At 45.5% G+C, this 18,035-nt stretch overlaps 2 protein-coding genes and 1 non-coding gene across 3 annotated transcripts; 1 reads left to right on the top strand and 2 right to left on the bottom strand.

The window, feature by feature from the left end:
* Positions 1-204: 204 nt before the first annotated feature.
* ACAT2 (acetyl-CoA acetyltransferase 2) lies at positions 205-8,716 on the top strand. The gene is made up of 9 exons (XM_075413721.1): positions 205-350; positions 447-581; positions 1,778-1,959; positions 2,831-2,948; positions 3,780-3,923; positions 4,638-4,760; positions 5,502-5,656; positions 7,609-7,719; positions 8,284-8,716. The coding sequence occupies exons 1-9, from the start codon at positions 302-304 to the stop codon at positions 8,449-8,451; spliced, it is 1,185 nt and encodes a 394-aa protein (XP_075269836.1). The 5' UTR covers positions 205-301; the 3' UTR covers positions 8,452-8,716.
* TCP1 (t-complex 1) lies at positions 8,701-17,767 on the bottom strand. Its single transcript, XM_075413720.1, has 12 exons — positions 17,608-17,767; positions 15,982-16,067; positions 15,088-15,216; positions 14,401-14,498; positions 13,935-14,045; positions 13,182-13,363; positions 12,414-12,540; positions 11,909-12,084; positions 11,064-11,187; positions 9,723-9,915; positions 9,251-9,414; positions 8,701-9,002 (listed from the first exon to the last, which is right to left on the bottom strand). Exons 1-12 carry the CDS (start codon positions 17,678-17,680, stop codon positions 8,789-8,791), a joined length of 1,677 nt encoding a protein of 558 aa, XP_075269835.1. The 5' UTR covers positions 17,681-17,767; the 3' UTR covers positions 8,701-8,788.
* Positions 16,640-16,775, bottom strand: LOC142360688 (small nucleolar RNA SNORA29). Its single transcript, XR_012763298.1, has one exon. It is a non-coding gene; the product is annotated as a small nucleolar RNA SNORA29 (small nucleolar RNA).
* Positions 17,768-18,035: the final 268 nt, after the last annotated feature.

Here is an 18,035-nt window from a genome sequence, read left to right as displayed (position 1 = left end):
AGCGGCCGGCAAGGCCGCACCGCTCCCTGTCGCGACAAAGCCGGCCCGCGCACGCGGCACCGCCGCCCGCCCCGCCCCGCCCCCGCCTCTCCGCTCCCCCGGGGCCGGGGCCGCCAATCGCCCGCGCGGGCTCCCTCCCCTCGCGCCCGCTGCTCGCGACGGGCGAGGGGCGGGGCCGGCAACACGCGAGGGGCGGCCCCGGCCCCGGCCCCGGTCTCGCTGTGGTTGCGCCTGCTGCTCGCGCTCCCGCTGCTCGCGCTCCCGCTCCTCAGCTCCGCTCCGCTCCGCGCCCGCCGCCGCCATGAGCGCGGATCCCGTCGTCTTCGTCTCCGCCGCCAGGACCGCCATCGGTGAGCGGGCGGGACCCCCCGCGCTTCGGGCGGGACCCCCCGGCTTCCCCCCCCCCCGGTCCCGGCGCTGAGCCCTCTCCCTCTGTGTCCGCCCAGGCTCCTTCAACGGCGGGCTGTCCGCGCTGCCGGCGCACGAGCTGGGGGCCGCCGCCATCCGCGAGGCGCTGCGGCGGGCCGGGCTGCCGGCCGAGGCGGTGTCGGAGGTGATCCTGGGGCACGTGCTGCCGGCAGGTACGCGGCGGGCACCGCTGCTCCGGCGGGGCTGGCGGGGGGGCGGCGGCCGGCACCGGTGCCGCGTTGTGTTGGGGGCGGAGGGGGGGGGGAGTCGCCTGGGCTTTGTCTTGGATGGGGGGGGGGGGGCGTGTCTCCTGGGCTTGTGGTTTGTCTTGGGGGGGTGGGTGTCGCCTGGGCTTGTGGTTTGTCTTGGGGGGCAAGGGAGGGGTGTTGCTTGGGCTCGCGGTGTTTTTTAAATCCCCGAAGCAGCCGGCAGCGTGCCTGTGAACGTCGGTTTCTTTCCTTTGCCGCAGCGTCCCTTCTCCCGCGGTGGCCGTCCCTTCCCGTGATTTTAGCATCATAAATAACGGTAGCTCTGAGGTTTTTCAGGGCGAGGCCTGCGTTTGCGTGTCTTGGTTTAACGGCGAGGCGGCTGAGAGGGAATTGTTTGTTTTGAACGGTCCCCTGCTTCTTCCAGGGCAAAGTTTAATCGGCAGAGTCATAGGGCAGGTTTGTGTTTTAACGATGGAGGAGAAAAATAAAGGAAACAAGTATTCTGATCTTGCTGAAAGGTGATCCAGATTCCTGCGTGTTTTTGGCTCGCTGAGTGATGTGCTCTCCTTACCCGTTTCTTTGCATACAAAGAGCTGGCATTACTTTGGCCTGGGGAGACGGAGGTGAAGAAGGCTTCCTTTGAGTATGGCATTCCCGTTCTCTCCATCAGGATTACAGCGAAGAACGGAAGCTTCCGGGACTGTCCCTGCGTCATTGTTCTTTTGGTTTCCATACGAACCTTAAGGGAAAGTTGTCTGTTCCTGATGCACAGGAGATGTCAAAAAGAAGCCCTTCCTCGAGCAGCAATTTAAATGAATTCTCATCTCACAATCATGTACAACAGGCTAGTGCTGATTTGCAGTTGAATAGGTGGCATGTCGTCTGCCCTGCAGTCAAAAGCAGAGATGCAGATTTAAAACTATCAGTAGCAAGTAGTCTTGCTACTGATACCTTGCAGATATTTTGTTGATCATTAATATAAATGAGAGGTAACTGAGCTCCTGTTCACAGATTACCGTTGGGAGCTTCTCTAGCTACCAGCTGAAAACAGGGGCGAGCTCTAAATTTTGGTGGAATCGGGGTACCTGTTGTGAAAAGTGACAAGGCCGGCGTTTGTTTCTTAAGAGCAGATGAAGGAAAAATGCTGCCTGTTCCTGCAGGTGCCGGCCAGAACCCCGTTCGGCAGGCGAGCGTTGCTGCGGGAATCCCGTACTCTGTGCCCGCCTGGTGCTGCCAGATGATCTGCGGGTCAGGCTTGAAGGCAGTGTGTCTGGCTGCTCAGTCCATACTGATGGGAGACTCCACCATCGTGGTCGCGGGAGGCATGGAGAGTATGAGCAAGGTAAAGCAAACACTCGCACTGTGCTGACTCACTGGGAGCAAACAGCATTAAGTCGTGTGGAAACCCTGTGCTTCTAGGCTGATGTCCTGGAGGCAGATTGAGAGAGTAGCTTCAGTTTCTGCACTTGGGATTGTATTTACACAAGCAACAATTCACTTCAGTAGCTTTTTATGTTAAAAAAAGCAAAGAAAAAAAAGACCTGATACTGTAGCTACTGAAAAGGTGCCATACAAACACACACCACATTTAAAATTCCACTTTAATTTCCATCTAGCCCTGTTATGGTGAATTATTTGCTTGTGACAGCTGGCAATAGGCAAATTTTTTGTGTTGCAAGAAGCCCAAAGAAGGAATAACTGGAAACGTTGTTGTTCACCAAGCACTTTGAGCTTGGACAGGAAGCGAAGCACTTTTATTTTGAGGTGTCAGCCCCAGACTGTACTGAGGAATGGCGCTGGGCCGTTGATCTGAATCCTAACAAGGGGTGGCCTCTGCTGCTGGGGCTCGCTAGCTGCCCGTGCCGAGAGTGATGTTGGTGTTCACTGGCAGCAAAGTGCGATTGGGAACCACCTGGAGCAGACTGGTAGGATGGGGGACCAACGGCCATATGGCCCCAGGGATGAGCAATTCGATCTGTGGAGGGAAAACACTTGCTGCTTTTGGTGATCTGCTGCCGGGGAAATGCATGGCCAGACTGAGCATGCCAGCGGGCAGACACCGAGGGAGAGATGGGGCAGGCCGCGGAGAGACTGCTGGGATTTGGGGTAGCCACCTGCAGCCGCACGGCAGGGGTCTGTCTCTTCAGCTGTCTGTCTGTATTGCGTGCTGGAGATAGAAAACATCTGACTCCTTCTGAAATACCTTCTTGCAGGCTCCTCATGTCATTCACATGCGAGCTGGGGTGAGAATGGGAGAGGCTTCCTTGCAGGACACTATAATCCTCGATGGCCTTACAGATGCTTTTTACCAGTATCATATGGGTATCACAGGTAAGTGGTGACAGTCCAGAAAATGAAACAGTTAACTGGGAAGCGGGGAAGAATTCACTGACAGGAAATTGCAGAAATCTGAAGTTTCACATAAGGTGTTCCAAGCTGTCCTTAAGCTGTAGTTGTGAAAGAGAAAGAAATCCCCGATATTGAAAGGCATTGAAGGCATTTTCTGCTTTGTTTGTAAAACTACCAGGTTGTTTATCTGAGCTAATAAATTCATGCCTCTGTAAAAGCACGTTTTTTGTATTCCCTGGCTTGTGCCTCTTGGCACCTTATCCCACTGCATCTCTTTTGCATCTGAGCAATTTAATGAAATTTCAGGAGAAATAAACAAGCTACTCCCTGTGTGTAACTGGAGCATTCGGCAGTACAGATTTACAGTGGGGGGGAATTTCGCAAAGTGTGCTGTGGACACACATGATTCTGTAGCTTCAGGTTGTTGCACCCTGGATGGGATCATCAGCCAACTGCTTTTTCAGTCCCTGCTGATGAAGCAGAGTGACTTCAGAACTGTTCCCTCATCTGTCTGAAGCAGCAGTCGAGAGATCTGAGCATAATAATCCAGAGAACAAATAAACTAGAAAAGCGTTCTTGCACTTGTCTTTAATTGGATATACCATTTGGGAGGAGATCCCGCACAGAAATTTTCACCCTCAAAAGAAAATGGAGAATCACGAGCGAACAAAATGAAGAAATCGGAATGAGAACTTTTCAACAAGTTTAGCTGCTTGCTACAGCAAACATTAATGGCTACCTTTGTGCTTGCAATTTTACAACTTAGAATTTTAGCATTTACTGATGGTGATTTGCATTTTGTTCCTATTTCAGCTGAAAATGTGGCCAAGCAGTGGCAAGTCAGCAGAGGGGAACAAGACCAACTTGCTGTAGAGTCACAAAACAGGGCAGAGGCAGCACAGAAAGCTGGCTATTTCACAAAAGAAATTGTTCCTATTCTTGTACCTTCTAAAAAAGGTAGGTGTGAATGGATAACGAGAGCTGACTTTAAAGAAAAATCTGTTTTCTGCTATCATCAGTGAACAGTTTTCCCATTATACAGCCTTTGCTGTAAGCTGTTCTGTAAGCATGTAGCCTGTTGCTCTCTTTTTCAACTTCTAGTGGTTATTTTTTTGAACAAAGAGAGAAGCAATGCAATGTGGAATATCTAAATGCAGTGCCCTGCAAATACTGCTACTATCTGTTTTACTGAAGATGTAGTTACTACCCAGGCAAACCGCTAACATAACAGAGGCTTGGATACGGTACCAAGATCAGTATTTTTGTTTCGTTAGGTTACTACTGCACCAAATGTAAAACACTCATGTTGATCTGGCAAACGTTGCCCACCTAGTAAAATACGCAGTGACAATAATTAAGGTTACTGGTTAATTAACTAGGTCTTGTTACATATATTATCGATGTTTCTCTTTAGGTCTGTTAGGGGTAGCTAGACAGTATTTTAGTTGTTAGTGTTTGTCTCGGAAAACCCAGCTGTCTGTCCTGCTAGCAGCAGCTGGAGGGAGCTTTAATGAATTGCACTGAGCTGGAAGCTGTCTCCTACAGTGTGGCTTGTTGGTTAAAAGCAGTATGGCATGTATTTCCAATCAGCCTGCTGTTTGTGCCACGTTTCTGTTCGAGACAGGCGCATGCAGTGAGACCCTCCTGTGAGTGCAGCGCTCTGTTTTTCAGGTTCGATAGAAGTGAAAACAGATGAACACCCTCGACATGGGAGCAACTTGGAAGCAGTGGCAAAGTTAAAGCCGTGTTTCCTGACAGACGGAACTGGCACAGTAACAGCCGCGAATGCTTCAGGTTGGTCCGTCTGGCTAAAACCGAAGCGGAGAAGAACAGCAGCTGCTTGTGGCGCAAGGCAGGGTCTCTGCAAAGCGTTGGCTGCCGGGCGGTTACTGCTGAATGTATTTTGCAGCAAATGGAATGTGTTTGACAACATGGGCGGAACTGGAATAGAACTGTGGTGGAGGATTTCTTCACAGATCAGTTGTCTTTTGTTTGCTTGCTTTCTGTGAAGCGATACAAGTGTTTGGACAGTAACAGCAATATTTGATAGGCTGGAACAAAGAGAAACTACATACTCTCTTTTTAAAACTAGCTGTCTAGTGGTTTCTAATACTTCAGGTCTGAACGGAGGAAAACTTGACAATTCATGTTTGAAAATGTTACTTCTGTGGGACTAACTCTCCTGCTACAGGCAGCTTTGAAACTACTTCCATGGTCCTTATGCTACCTCTTCCAAAGTCTGCATAATAAATCTAATGTGCTCTTTTTTCAGATCATGCCTCAGCTCTTCCACCTCCTGCTTTCTTAATAGAAATCACAAACGTGTCCCATTTACAGCGGTATAGATATGTCACCCATTTGAAGTGTTTGTGCCAGAGGTCAGACTTGGCTGATCAGAAAAAAAAGATTGACCTAAACCAGTAAAAGATTTGTGATTGTTTTGTCTAGATTGTGAACTTAGGCAAGCCGGAAGAGGTGATACAGTAAAAGCCATAAAACCCGACAAATACATACATGATGTTTGTCATTCCACAGGTCTAGGTGATGGAGCTGCAGCTGTAATTGTGATGAAGAAATCGGAAGCTGCTAGGAGAGGTCTTACACCTTTGGCTCACATTGTATCTTGGGCTCAGACAGGTATAGAGCCATCTATAATGGGAGTAGGGCCCATTTCAGCGATAAAGCAAGCTGTAAGTAATTATCTGTCTATCTATCTTTGTATCTATTATTTAAAAACCCTTGCTTGTAATCGCTTTTCATTTTCTGGCCGTGGTTTTCCTATATTCGAAGGAAAACTTAGTAGAAAAAATAAACTAAGTGAAAACAAGACTTCAAATAGTGGAGAGTATATAAAATTAAGATTTGTAGTGCTACCAGGCTAGTGCCTACTCATTGGGGGAAGGAAAAAAACGTATAGATGTGTACATAACCTCGTCAGGTTTGTGAAGGGCTACCTAGATGACCAGCTGAAGAGATGAGGCTAAAGATCAGATTTCATGGATGTGTGTGCTCAGCTCATTTGGGGATGGTTTGATCCTGCCACCATGTGGTTCCCATGCTGTGTCTGCCCACGTTAATTTTCAGATTGCTGCCTGATGGTATTTACAAGAGTACAACGCTGAGAGAGGGGCCAGTGAGTGCACCTGCATTAGCAAACCTGGTGGTGCCCTTCGTGTTCTGGTTTGCCCTGCGGAAAGGGTCAGAGCACGCAGATTGAGTTCCTTCCAGATGAAACCCAACAAGAAGGTGCACTCCAGAACCACATCTAACGTGCTCGGGCCATTACTGGACGTTACTGGATGCGCTCTGTGTTCCATCCACAGGGCAAGATGCTCAAATAAAGCGTCTGGAGTGAGCAGCCCCTGTGGTACCACACAGCTTGCTCACACAGATGTGGCCCATGGCAACCCCAGCTGATTGCTTGCTAATACTGAGCCATGAAGCTGCACATGAAAAGAGCTCTTGTACAGCTGATAAGGATAGGTTTGCTTTTATTCCTTCTTGGTTTTTATTTATACTGTGTAAAGGCCTTATTTTGTTCGTTTCTGAAAGGTGCTGGCAGTGTAGAAGCCTAACTTGAACTCACCCGAGCTCTGTGGCTTTAACGGGAAAATCAGGACTGTAATGCTGAAGCTTTTTCTTATCGGATCTCAAACTGCTCTTCTAAATCAAGAGTGCTATAAATGTACATACAATGCACATATTTACTTTAAATTGTAGAACAGACAAGCTGTATTTAACAGCACATATAATTCTGTAGCTACTCAGAAAAAGGGCACACTACTTCTTAATGTAAACCTTGTAATGTGTGTTATCAAACACTTCACACCCTCCATCAGTTTATCTCTTAACACTTTATAGTGAGAGAAGGGCTAGGCAGTGCATTTTAGGGTTGCATAGTAAATTTTAAACATAAGGCTTTTCCCAGAAGGCGAACAGATTCTATAGTGTCCGTGTAGAAGAGAGGCCCTCCTCCTTGACTGTAGCCTTGGAGGTGGGCCAGCCTGGCTAGCTGGTTGTGAAACCCTGTTGCTGCAGGCGATCATGCTGATAAAGTACTGCTGTGAGAAACAAAGTGAGTGGAATTCAAAATGTAAATGTGTGAAACATGCCTCAGCCTGTACCCAAGTGGGCAACTGCACCACAAGAGTTTCTCAAGTGAAAACATGAGCCAAACCATCTTCCAAACTAGGCACCTGTGGAAAGCCTGAAGTGCCAACTTCCAACATAAAGGCAGGAGGGACTGGTAAAATCACGCTTGTTGCCCATCACTAATGGTCATTTCACTATTTCCTGGGTAAAATCTGTATTAAGCAGAGAATTCCTAATCAAATCAGACTTAGGTCCTGAAAAATGTGCTTTTAATCTGTTAAAACCTACTTTTGATAAAGTTAGTCATTTTCTTAAGAGCAGCCAGCAGGTTATAGCACATTGCACTGACTTTTGCTGACACTGACGTTTTCTGTTGTCTTCAAGAACTCGGAGATTCACCCTGGCTATATAAAAAAACCCAATTTATTTTTGTGAATGTTTTAGAAGTGGTGGCTTTGTATCACCCGATTTAAGTCATATGAAAAACTTCCTCTGGTGCTGAGGAAAAGCTAAAAGATAATAAAGCTTCTACTGTATTTTGTGTTCTCAGATTGAGAAAGCCAGCTGGACTCTGGACCAAGTTGACTTGTTTGAAATTAATGAAGCATATGCATCGCTGTCTGTTGCAATAGCAAAAGAACTGAAAGTAAAGCCAGAAAAGGTAATGAATATATTGGAGGCCGCAATCAGTTTGCCTCCTGTAATTCAAAGTTGTCCCCTTGTGCGCATCTGGATTGTGTTGCGAAGAGGTGAGAGCAGTCCTCTGGCCACCACTTTGCCGTAAGCGACAAGGATGGGAACCACACGAGGCCTGTCCCTATGCCACTCTGCTGTGCCCTTGCTTTGCTAGCAGGCAGATTTATTAGTGGATTTGTATGCAAATTGGGGTAACTGCTTGAGCATACTTGCAGTTCACTTCAGAATTTGAACTTGCTGCTGGAAGGGTATCTGCCACTGTCTGCTTCCAGCAATGGCAACAAGTGCAGGTACTACTCCGCCCTCCCTAAATTCACCTCAGTTATCACCTGAAGAATCCTCAGAGATGGGCCTCTTCCAGAACTGCAGCCGCTGTTACATCTGTGTTCAGTGTCTCCTTGACACGGTGGCAGCCGTTTCAGGCTTGCTCACGCTCAGGGACTGCATCCAGTGATGTCATTCGCATTGAAACTCAGCTAAGCCATCTCACTGATGTTTTAACTTGACCTTCTGCCTTGGCTTTTTTCAGATCAATGTCCAAGGAGGAGCTATTGCCCTCGGCCACCCTCTCGGCGCCTCTGGTTGCCGCATCCTTGTTACTCTCCTGTATGCACTGGAACGAACAGGGGGAAAGCGCGGCATTGCTGCTCTCTGCATTGGAGGAGGAATGGGAATAGCCATGTGCGTTGAGAGATGAATGGGAATGAATGCAGAGCTAGTGCTAACTAGCTTTGAAACAGTTTATTAGTAATCTTCTAATAATAGAGCTTATACTTGTTTTGCCTAAAATTAAAGTAAACTTACTCTGTTGCTTTTTGCCACTCAAATCATTGCCTTGACAACAGGATCAGCAGCTACTGTGGGCACTCTAGTTGTTACACGCGAGCTGAAATTCTTAACACATGGACCAATCTCACTTTCAAAAATTAATTTGTTCACAATAAAATTGCAGCAGCATTCAACCACTTGTTTTATTGACATTTTAGTTACAAGAGTGGGAAGTGTACATTAGACAAACATAAATAAAACCCAAGTTATTCTTCAAGTGCTCCAGAGCGAACTGCATCCTCATAGCACCCACCCTCCTCTTTAGTTTCAGGGTGCAGTTTGATGAGATCATCAATTCGAAGAATAGTAATGGCAGCTTCTGTTGCAAACTTCAGGCTCTTAGTTTTGACCATGGTTGGTTCAAAGACTCCGGCTTGCTTGTTATCGCGAGGCTTTCCATTGATCAAGTCAAGACCAATCCTGAAAAGAAGACATACTGTCAGATGGAGAGATAGAAAAGGTAGAAATGAAGTTGGAGTATGCTGTGTGACTGCTGCTAGGTCTCAGTGACACAAATACGACTGAAGGACAGAGGGAGGAAAGTTCAGTGATACCCTACACCCTTTCTTCACATGCAAATCACGGTTCAGAAAAGTGGCAGAACAATTTTTCATGGCAGTCACCCACCCACTTCACTGTTCACACCCTTCCTGCAGCCAGGTACTTGCCATTTCAGATTTTTGCGATCTGGGTTAACTTGCGCCTCGTTGTGGAACGCTCTCAACTTCGCAACGAGATCTGTCGCATCCTGCGCCGCATTTACTGCCAATGTATTTGGAATTACTAAGAGCGATCTTGCAAATTCTGCTATTGCAAGTTGTTCACGTGATCCCTAGAACAAGAAGAAAGTTTTTAAACTAACTGCTGCAACAAAAGAGGAAAAAACCAGCCATGATCATGAGTGTCAATGGTAGGCAGTGGTTTTCACATACAAAACGGATTTTTAGGCCACAGAACCATATAGTCTAGTTATCAGAGAAACTCATATCCTCCATTTTGAAGAAGCATCTTGCATTCTGTAAGACAATTAGGTTTTCACGAACCACGGAACCGACTTCTAGTGGAAGGAAACAAATGCTCGAAAATTCGCATTATCCTAGTTTACACGTACACACTGTTACTTCTTCATGCAAGACTTACCATGCTGGTTGCGTAATTTTCAAGATATATTGAAAGTGCTGCCTCTACAGCACCACCACCCGGGACAACAGACTTGGATTCCAACACCCTTTTAACAACACAGAGAGCATCATGTATGGATCGTTCCATTTCATCACACATGAAGTCGTTAGCTCCTCGTAAGATAATTGATGCTGAAGTACGAGCCTTTGTGCTAGGGAAAAAAAACTGGAAGTCAGCTGTGCTGAACAGAACATAAATTAAAACTCTTCTTGCTGAAAATTTTCTTCTAAAGCCAAGTTCAGTTAAGCCAGATTCTTTCAACGTTTAACAGAAGATCCGATTGTTATACACCCTTGCATGATGTGTACATTGTGACTTCGTAAGTCAATATTTAAGTTCTAATATGCAAGAACCTAGTTTGATTTTAGTCTTTCAGAGAAAGCTACCTGGCAAAAGTATACTTGACAAGGATGTTTTCCCATCAAATAAGGGGAAAGTGTAATTAGATAGCAGGAAAGTTCTCTTTTTCTATAGCCATCAAGCGAGCTAACGACTGCCAACATTACAGTATAATCAGTCATGTAACTGCCACACAAGTGCCATGGTCAGAGTATTTCAGTCACGTGCAAATGAGACTACGGGAAGCTGAACAGTGAGAAGGGATATTGAAGCAGTGGAAGAGTTAATACCCAAGGCATATTCCTGTCAAACTGATACTCAAGTCTTCAGGTACCAGGCAGCAGTGGCATACCACAAACTTCAAGGGAAAACACCATGTGTGTGTACAGCTAATAATTGTTCCTCCTCTTAGCCATTAAAAAACCCTAGAATACCCTTTCAACCATGTGGTTCATTTCATAGTACCAAGCAGATGACAGAGTCAATGAAACCAGCACAAGCAAACGCTGTCTTGCACTATAAAGGGTAGGATTTAATTGCACCTCCTCATGCAGATGAAATTGCTCAGATGGCACCCATTTCCTTTTACTGTCTCTAAAGGGAAGCCAGTGTGACTACACTGCTAAAAGCCAGGTAAAGGAACATGATGTGAATGCTGCAATAATGTCTCTCACAATTGTACTGTAAATGTTAGAAAAATTTGTTTATAAACAAAATTTTAAGTATATCTAGCAATCTGGTTGTGTCATACATTATAGCTAATGAGACAGGCATCCAGCCACAGCAGAAGTTAAATACCGACAGGTTTCACCTCTGATTTGCAGTTGACTTTTGTATACTCTTTCCCACGCACGTAACTACTTGTACCACCAAGACAGCATGGAAGTACATAAATGCTGTTTGATCTCAAACTTAGTAGAAAGCGTACATAGAACTGAGTATTTTAAAAAGGATCCTTACTTCTTGATTAAAATCAGCTCATCATCACAGATTCTCTCTTGAACCACCTCTTCTGCCTGTCCAAGCATTAATGCCTCAAAACTCTCCTCACCTTCAAGGTTTGCAAGGGTTGAACATATGGTTGCTTTAACAAACAAACAAAAAAGTAAAGTTAGCATTCAATTCCAGCACATGCTTTTCCAACTTCCCAGAACAGGCATACAGTAAGAAAAACAGAAATACAAGCACTGTAAGTATATTTTTCTTAAATTCAATGGCACTTCCAATTGTCGGGTAGCAATTCAGAATTCCGCAGTTTGTAACTGATGCTGCTCTTTTTGCTCAACTTTTACAGCACTTACTTTTCAACAGCTAGTACAAGTTCCTGTGCTTCACCAAAATGACAATTAAGAACTAGCAGATAAAATCTGCATAGGACCGTATTATTTAATATGTGTTTAATATTATTTAATATATGTTTAATGATTTAGGACTTCTTCATTTGTCTTGAACAATCTAAAAAAGGCACTTAACTCTCCAAACAGAGGCTTATAAATGTATGCTTAATAAAGACTCCAAAATAAATACAGATTCTAGCTCCCATTTCCACAAGAAGACATCTTCCCAGTGCAAGGCAGCATTTTTTTCCCCTATTGTAAATCTTCAGCAGTCAGCTCTTACAGTACTCATCTACTTTGACAGAACGATCACTTAAAGGTAACACTAAAGTTAAAACCTAACGAGCGGCTCAGCTCTACTCATCCTCTCCTTGCATGGCTCGCATGTTAAGAAGCCATGTTTTGAAAATTAGTTACTAATATCCTAACGACAGCTTTTACTTAAGAGATATTTTTATATACACATACCTCCGGATGCCTTAGCAATCCGCTTAAGGTCCTTTTTTACAACTCTTCGTACTGCCATAGCACCAGCATCAATGAAGTATTTCAGACACATATCATCAATACCTCCAGTGCTGAGAATAACATTGGCACCAGTGGCCAAAATCTTCTGGATCCTTTCTTTGGTTATGTCAGATTCTCTGAAAGGATAAAGTCAAAGTTGTAAAAAATGCTTTTAATCTGCAATCACATTCTGTCAACCACTTCCCGAAATCTTAAGGCAGAGCTTCACAAGGAGAAGGAACCATTGCACAAACATACTTGGATTTCTTGAAAACTGACTTAAAATAAATTTTACCTTCCAATGTGAAGACTTTTACGATTAATTTTTGGTATTACTGGGAAATGTTAGCATTTAAAACATTTTTACCTCTTGCGCTCATCCAAAATTACATTGAGCAACCTGACTGAAGAGACCAAAGCCAGCCTGTGAAACCCCACCACCTCAGTCATGCGAGCTTACACACACCTCTGCCTTATCTGGTCCAGCTTCTCAGGGTCCGAGATAACAACCTGAACACCAAGCTTCATTTTTGCTTTCTGCAGGCTGAAGTCAAGGCATGCAATCTTCGCATTAACTATTCTCTTGGTCATAGCTGACGACAGAGAACAAGAAATAGCATTCTGTTAAATTGAGTTAACAGGGCATCAAGTCAGCATTAGAGATCAAAACTAACACTACTTTCATGTTTCAGGTTTCTATTCGGTTTGCTTCTCCGCCTCCAGTTCTGCCCTAGTACAGAAAATTGCTAACGAAGACTTTCAGAGAGAATTTATTTTTAAAAAACCGTCACTACTATAACCTCTCTTCCCCATTTTACAGACCCCATCCCCAAAATGTGAATGACCATGAAAAGCTGACTCTTCAGTCTTGCATCCTTTAGGCTACCTAATCACAACACAGCTCTGCTAAATGTAACAGCTCCCTACAAACCTGACACTGGCTCCTCACAAGGGAGGTGCCTATGTTCCAGCAGATCCCAGTGTTACCAACGCTGACACTGAGCTAGGGAAACTACAGTAACCTACCAACGCCTTGTGGATCACTGCTCAGTGGCAGACCTTAGCCTAGAAACCACTGGTGAAGTGCTAAATTTTTCCTGCATTCTTGTTTAAGTGTTCTGGAATTGAAAACTCACTTGATATGCAACTAATGCAGTCGGTAAGAAGATCCATGCAGAAAGACCAGGAGGACTGAGATCACACAAAAGCCTTATGAAACACAGCATGTTCTTACCCTGGGAGCACACCACGCAGTTCAGTGCATAACCGTTCACAAGCATGCTCTCTTTCTGGCTGCGGCCGTGTGCCTTCAACACATTAACCGAGTTGATTGGATACCGAGCCTGGCCCCTCTGGTCTGTGTATTTAACTGCCAGTGCAGCATCCACCACCATACTAGCAAAGAAATCGCCATCACTAAAAAGTTGTTAAGGTTATAACTGAAGAAAAACAGTATTATGCTTAAGGCAAAAAATGCACAGTCACTGACAGTGCCCAAACTAAGTAAAAAACTGTTTCCAAAAAGGAACTCCAGACAGGTATGAAGTGTTCCTCAACAAAGACACCTACCCTATACGCACTCCCTTGTTGGCACAAAGGCTAAAAATGCTGTTTTTTTGAAGTCTACGAAGTAAAATGCAATCTTCCTTCCTCTGGTTTCACTCCCCAAGTACTCAACTTCTGTAAGGCATTCTTCCATTCACACAATTCCTTATCTAGTGTCACTAACAAGCAATGTCATCAGGAAACAAGACACTGTTCAAGCTATTGTGATGTGCCTAACCAAGTTTAAATGAATTCGAAGAGTCTGAACACATTTTCCCATGCCAGGTAACAGTATCCGTGAAACTTTTCTCATATCCCTGTTACAAAAACAACAGCTTGAATACTATACCCCGCTCACAAAAACTGCTGCAAAGGAAACTACCCTAGCTACTCAAGCTCTCCAACCAATCATTCAAGTAACCTGATGACGTTAAAAGGATACATTCCTATAATTTTAGAGGACATTGATGTTTTAGCAGCATTAATTAGGCACTCCCTGCCCAATTCATCTGTGTTAATAATAAGATTTTCATTGATGTAGCGAACTGCTTCCCTGTAGAATAAAGACAAATACTGGTAAAGAATTCCAAACCCACACAGACAAAAAATCTTATGTGTTTTCAGCCCTTCTAAATATTATCTCAAAGAACACAGAGGTGAAATCAGTTCATCTTCTAGGACAGTGAAACGACATTTCTACGTGAAACTACAGAAATTCAAAATAAATTAAAAAAGCCAAGCCCAAACTAACAAAAAAAGCCCAAAATACACCCCAAAACCAAAACGCTATATCCACTTTGCACCAAGAAGTCTGTATTAACACAGTCACAAATACAGAAATAAACAAAAAACATGCAGTTATTGTACCTTAAAAAATGCAATGTACTTCAACTGTATTAGTTTCTTACTTGCAAGCAAGTCGGTATCCACCAATAATCGAGGTAGGATGAATTTTCTGTTTCACTAGCTCATCTGCATTTTTCAGAAGTTCTGCAGCAATAATTACCTGTTTGAAATACAAATACTGAATACATGTATTTCATACAAGTAAAATTGACTACCTGTTGCCACTAAGTGGAAAAGTAGAATCACAAATAGTTGTCCAATGTCTACTACTCAGTGGAAACAAGTACTTGCGACCTGGAATCATAAATAGTTTCTGACACCAGGCAAAAGCCACCTGATTCCCACCCCCAAGCTATCAAAAGTCTCAGGCAAGCTGTCAACACCCAGCATCCTTATTAGTCCCAACACTTTAACTTCTCATGGTGGTTAAAGATTAAGAACCTTAATTCAGAATCCACCCTCAACCTTCAAGAAAGGAAAAAATGAATAATGAAACTGCAGTAAGCAAATTCCATTCTGGAGCACCAGTTGTGTATAGAAACCAGCATCTCTAAAAAACCACAAGTCTAATTTCTTTACTCTGTAACCTACTTCAAAAAAACCTGTTTATATTCAGTCAACTGCAAGGTTTTTCATTCTGTATAGTTGATGCACATTGCATCAAGATTCCCAACAAGTAAATGAAAAGCTGCACTGTGATAATGAAACACTGACTTTTGGTGCATCTGCCTGTAAAACTTTCTACGTACCACTGAGGTTGTCCCATCGCCAACTTCTTTGTCTTGCAAGTCTGCCAGCTCACAAAGAACTTTAGCAGCAGGGTGTTCCACTTCTACCAGTTTCAGAATGGTTGCACCATCATTAGTAATGGTCACATCCTAATTTTCAGAAATCAAATGATAATATGAGGTATATTTCTATTATGTATTTACTATTGCGTTTCGTAATGTTCATGCAAACAGAAATTATTCTTTGCAAATGCCCATAAAAAAACTATTTAAAACAAACGTTTATTGCTTCTTTTTAACCAGGAGTCCCATTCCAACAACAGAAACGTTACCAGTGCAGAATCTGCACTTTCTTTTTATCAGAAAGTCTTTACCTTACAGAAACTCAGCATATGTTTTACACATACCGGATTAGCAGTAGTAGTGCAATGACTACCCTCTAATACAGTATTTTATTACAGCAGCCTATAAAATGGCAAATTTTCCTCATATGTTTGAAATACTTTAAAACACAAAATACTGCTTTAAAATTTTTATGGTATTATTTGAATTGGGTTTTTTTCTGTTATTTCTCCTAATGTAGAGACCAGGATATACAAGTAAACACCATCACAAAACCTCACTTTAACAGTGATACTCATTCCTGTGATTTTTACCACTACCTGTAAGCGGTGACAAGAGCTTACATCTAGAAACGAGACAACAGTGCCACAAACTACAGCACTAGATTAACCTAAAATGATGTAGCATACATTGCCTGATTCTCAATTTTACCACAGTTGTCGTCCTACCCCCTCTCAGAACAGTAGAAAAAAACAGGTATTTGCACATTAGACCTACGAAGCACACTAGGTGGGAGCACTTTTTTACACAAGAATACAAGTCCTCCTGACGCTTCCTTGAAGGTTTACTTACCCCAATATCATCCACCAACATCTTATCCAGACCAACTGGCCCAAGAGAACTCTTCACAATGTTGGCAATAGCACATGCAGCAGTAACTGAAGAAATGAAAAGAAAAAAGAAAAAAAGTTTTATCCTTCTAACTTCAGACTTATTCAGGTTTACAAGGAAATGTGCCAAGCACCTGAAATTCAGAAACTTGAGATAAAGTGACCTAATTTAACATTAGGTTTCAGCCTAGCTAAACTAGTAATAGGTTGCTGCTACTAAAAACTACAATCTGCGCCAAGCTTCACCCTTCCCTCCAAGGTGGTTCAGCTAAGTAACCTGGCAGAACTATCAGATCAGAAAAAGAATAGTTTTCTGCTGGCTTGGAAAGATGGAGGACACTATTGAGGTTAGAAGAGGTGGTAGCTTAGCAGAGATTGGTAGCACTGCTTCTTTTGGTAGCAGCAACTCATGCCATGAAACTGCACCCTCGTTTACTCCTCAGTTCTAGGCAAATACAGAACAATGGCAGCACCCTGTACCAATCAGTAACAAACCTCGTTGCCCCGCTTAGGTCTGCGACTGAAACACACCACTTATTCTGTACCTAAGTCAAAACAATAAAAAGTGACCTTTTAGTCACTAGCAAAGCAAGGTGGAACCTCTAACACAGCGGCTTGTTTAAAAGATGTTCTGCCAGCTTCATATAGGAAAAAGATACAATCAACCTTTTCCTTCAGACCGTGGCACGGTTTTCTCTATCCCACAAGCATAGCCACTTCCTCTGGAAATTGAAAAAGTGGTAGTATAATGGGAAGAGCGACAACTCAGACCTCCCCTTTGTGAAGTTCAAACGACATAACTGTTTTTTTTGTTTTGGAGAAGTAATGGCAGCTGTCTGAAAGAAATAACCGTTGTATCATCAAAGCCGCCATTATCAAGTCTCCCAGCCATACATTAAGGTAATTCTTATTGTAATGGTTCTGCCTAAAGTATCGTCAGAACCGCGCGACTCTCGCAGTCACCAGGAAGCAAATCTTCAGCGCCTTCCTTTGTCTTTTACCTACCCGGAAACTGAGACCGGCCTCGGAATTTGCAGCCTTTTCCCACGACTTCGGATAAAACCCAGAGAAACGTAGAAAGCTTTTAAGACCTACGGCTAAAGACGACCATCCCGAGGCCGGTCCCCGCTTTCGGCAGCGGGTGACTTCCCCGTGCCGGGGAGCAGCCGCTTCCCCAGCCGTCCCTTCCCCGCCAGGGTCCCTCGGCCAGCCCGCAGGCCCTGCCGGCTCAGCCCTGCGAGCTCGGGGCGGGACCGAGCCCTCCCCGGCTCCGCGGCCGCTGCCCTCCCGCTGGGCGCTTCCCCCGGGACAGGGCGGCGACGCGGGACCGCTTCGCCACCGAGGCGCCCGGCAGCGGGCGAGCCCCTGGCCTCGCCGGGGAGGCTGCGGAGGAGGAGGAGCGCTGCCGCGTGCCCGGCTCCCAGCGGCCGGGGGTTGCGGGAGGCCGCCAGCAGGGCAAGGCCTTCCCCGGGGGGGGAGAGGTGGGCGAGCACATGGCGGCGGTAACGGCCGCACCATGTCACCTCCTTCCTGCCCCTCCCCCCACGGCTCACCAGGCCCTGCCAGCAGCGCGCGGCCGTTACGGTACCGTTCTGCGTGCGGATCGTGTCGCCGCTGGTCCGGTCACCGAAGACAGCCAGGGGCCCCTCCATCGCTGCCATCTTCCCGCTCGGCCGCGGCACAAAACGGACAGGGAAAGCAGCACGCGTGACCACGTAATGGCCAGAGCGCCGCAAGGAATGCTGGGTACAGCCCACCCCCCCGAGAGGCTGGAGGGAAGGGGGACGGCCCCGCACGCGGGAGGGGCGGGACCACGCCCCGCCCGCCCAATCCTGGGGCGCGGTGCGGCCCAGCCTCAAGCCGCGATTGGCCCGTGCAGTTGAACAAAGCCGCCTCGCCGAGGGAGGGGCGGGAGGATTTCCAGGAGGTTCTAGAAGGTGGCGTGTGCTCGCGCGCATGCGCCCCGGCTGCCCCGCCCCTGAAGGGCGCGGCGCGGGGGGCGGTGCGGGGCGGTGC

This window comes from Opisthocomus hoazin, chromosome 2 (assembly GCF_030867145.1).
Source record: "Opisthocomus hoazin isolate bOpiHoa1 chromosome 2, bOpiHoa1.hap1, whole genome shotgun sequence".
Lineage (NCBI taxonomy): Eukaryota > Metazoa > Chordata > Aves > Opisthocomiformes > Opisthocomidae > Opisthocomus > Opisthocomus hoazin.
This window is presented reverse-complemented; position numbering and strand designations above follow the sequence as displayed.

Bases quoted from the DNA above. Each gene is read 5' to 3' on its own strand.
- TCP1 (XM_075413720.1), bottom strand. From the start codon at position 17,680: ATGGCAGCGATGGAGGGGCCCCTGGCTGTCTTCGGTGACCGGACCAGC. The intron at 12,085-12,413 runs GTGTGTGTAAGC...TTATCCTTTCAG, and splicing joins CTGGACCAGATAAGGCAGAG to AGAATCTGACATAACCAAAG. The intron at 9,415-9,722 runs GTAAGTCTTGCA...TTCTTGTTCTAG, and splicing joins AAAATTACGCAACCAGCATG to GGATCACGTGAACAACTTGC.
- ACAT2 (XM_075413721.1), top strand. From the start codon at position 302: ATGAGCGCGGATCCCGTCGTCTTCGTCTCCGCCGCCAGGACCGCCATC. The intron at 1,960-2,830 runs GTAAAGCAAACA...ACCTTCTTGCAG, and splicing joins GCATGGAGAGTATGAGCAAG to GCTCCTCATGTCATTCACAT. The intron at 2,949-3,779 runs GTAAGTGGTGAC...TTCCTATTTCAG, and splicing joins GTATCATATGGGTATCACAG to CTGAAAATGTGGCCAAGCAG.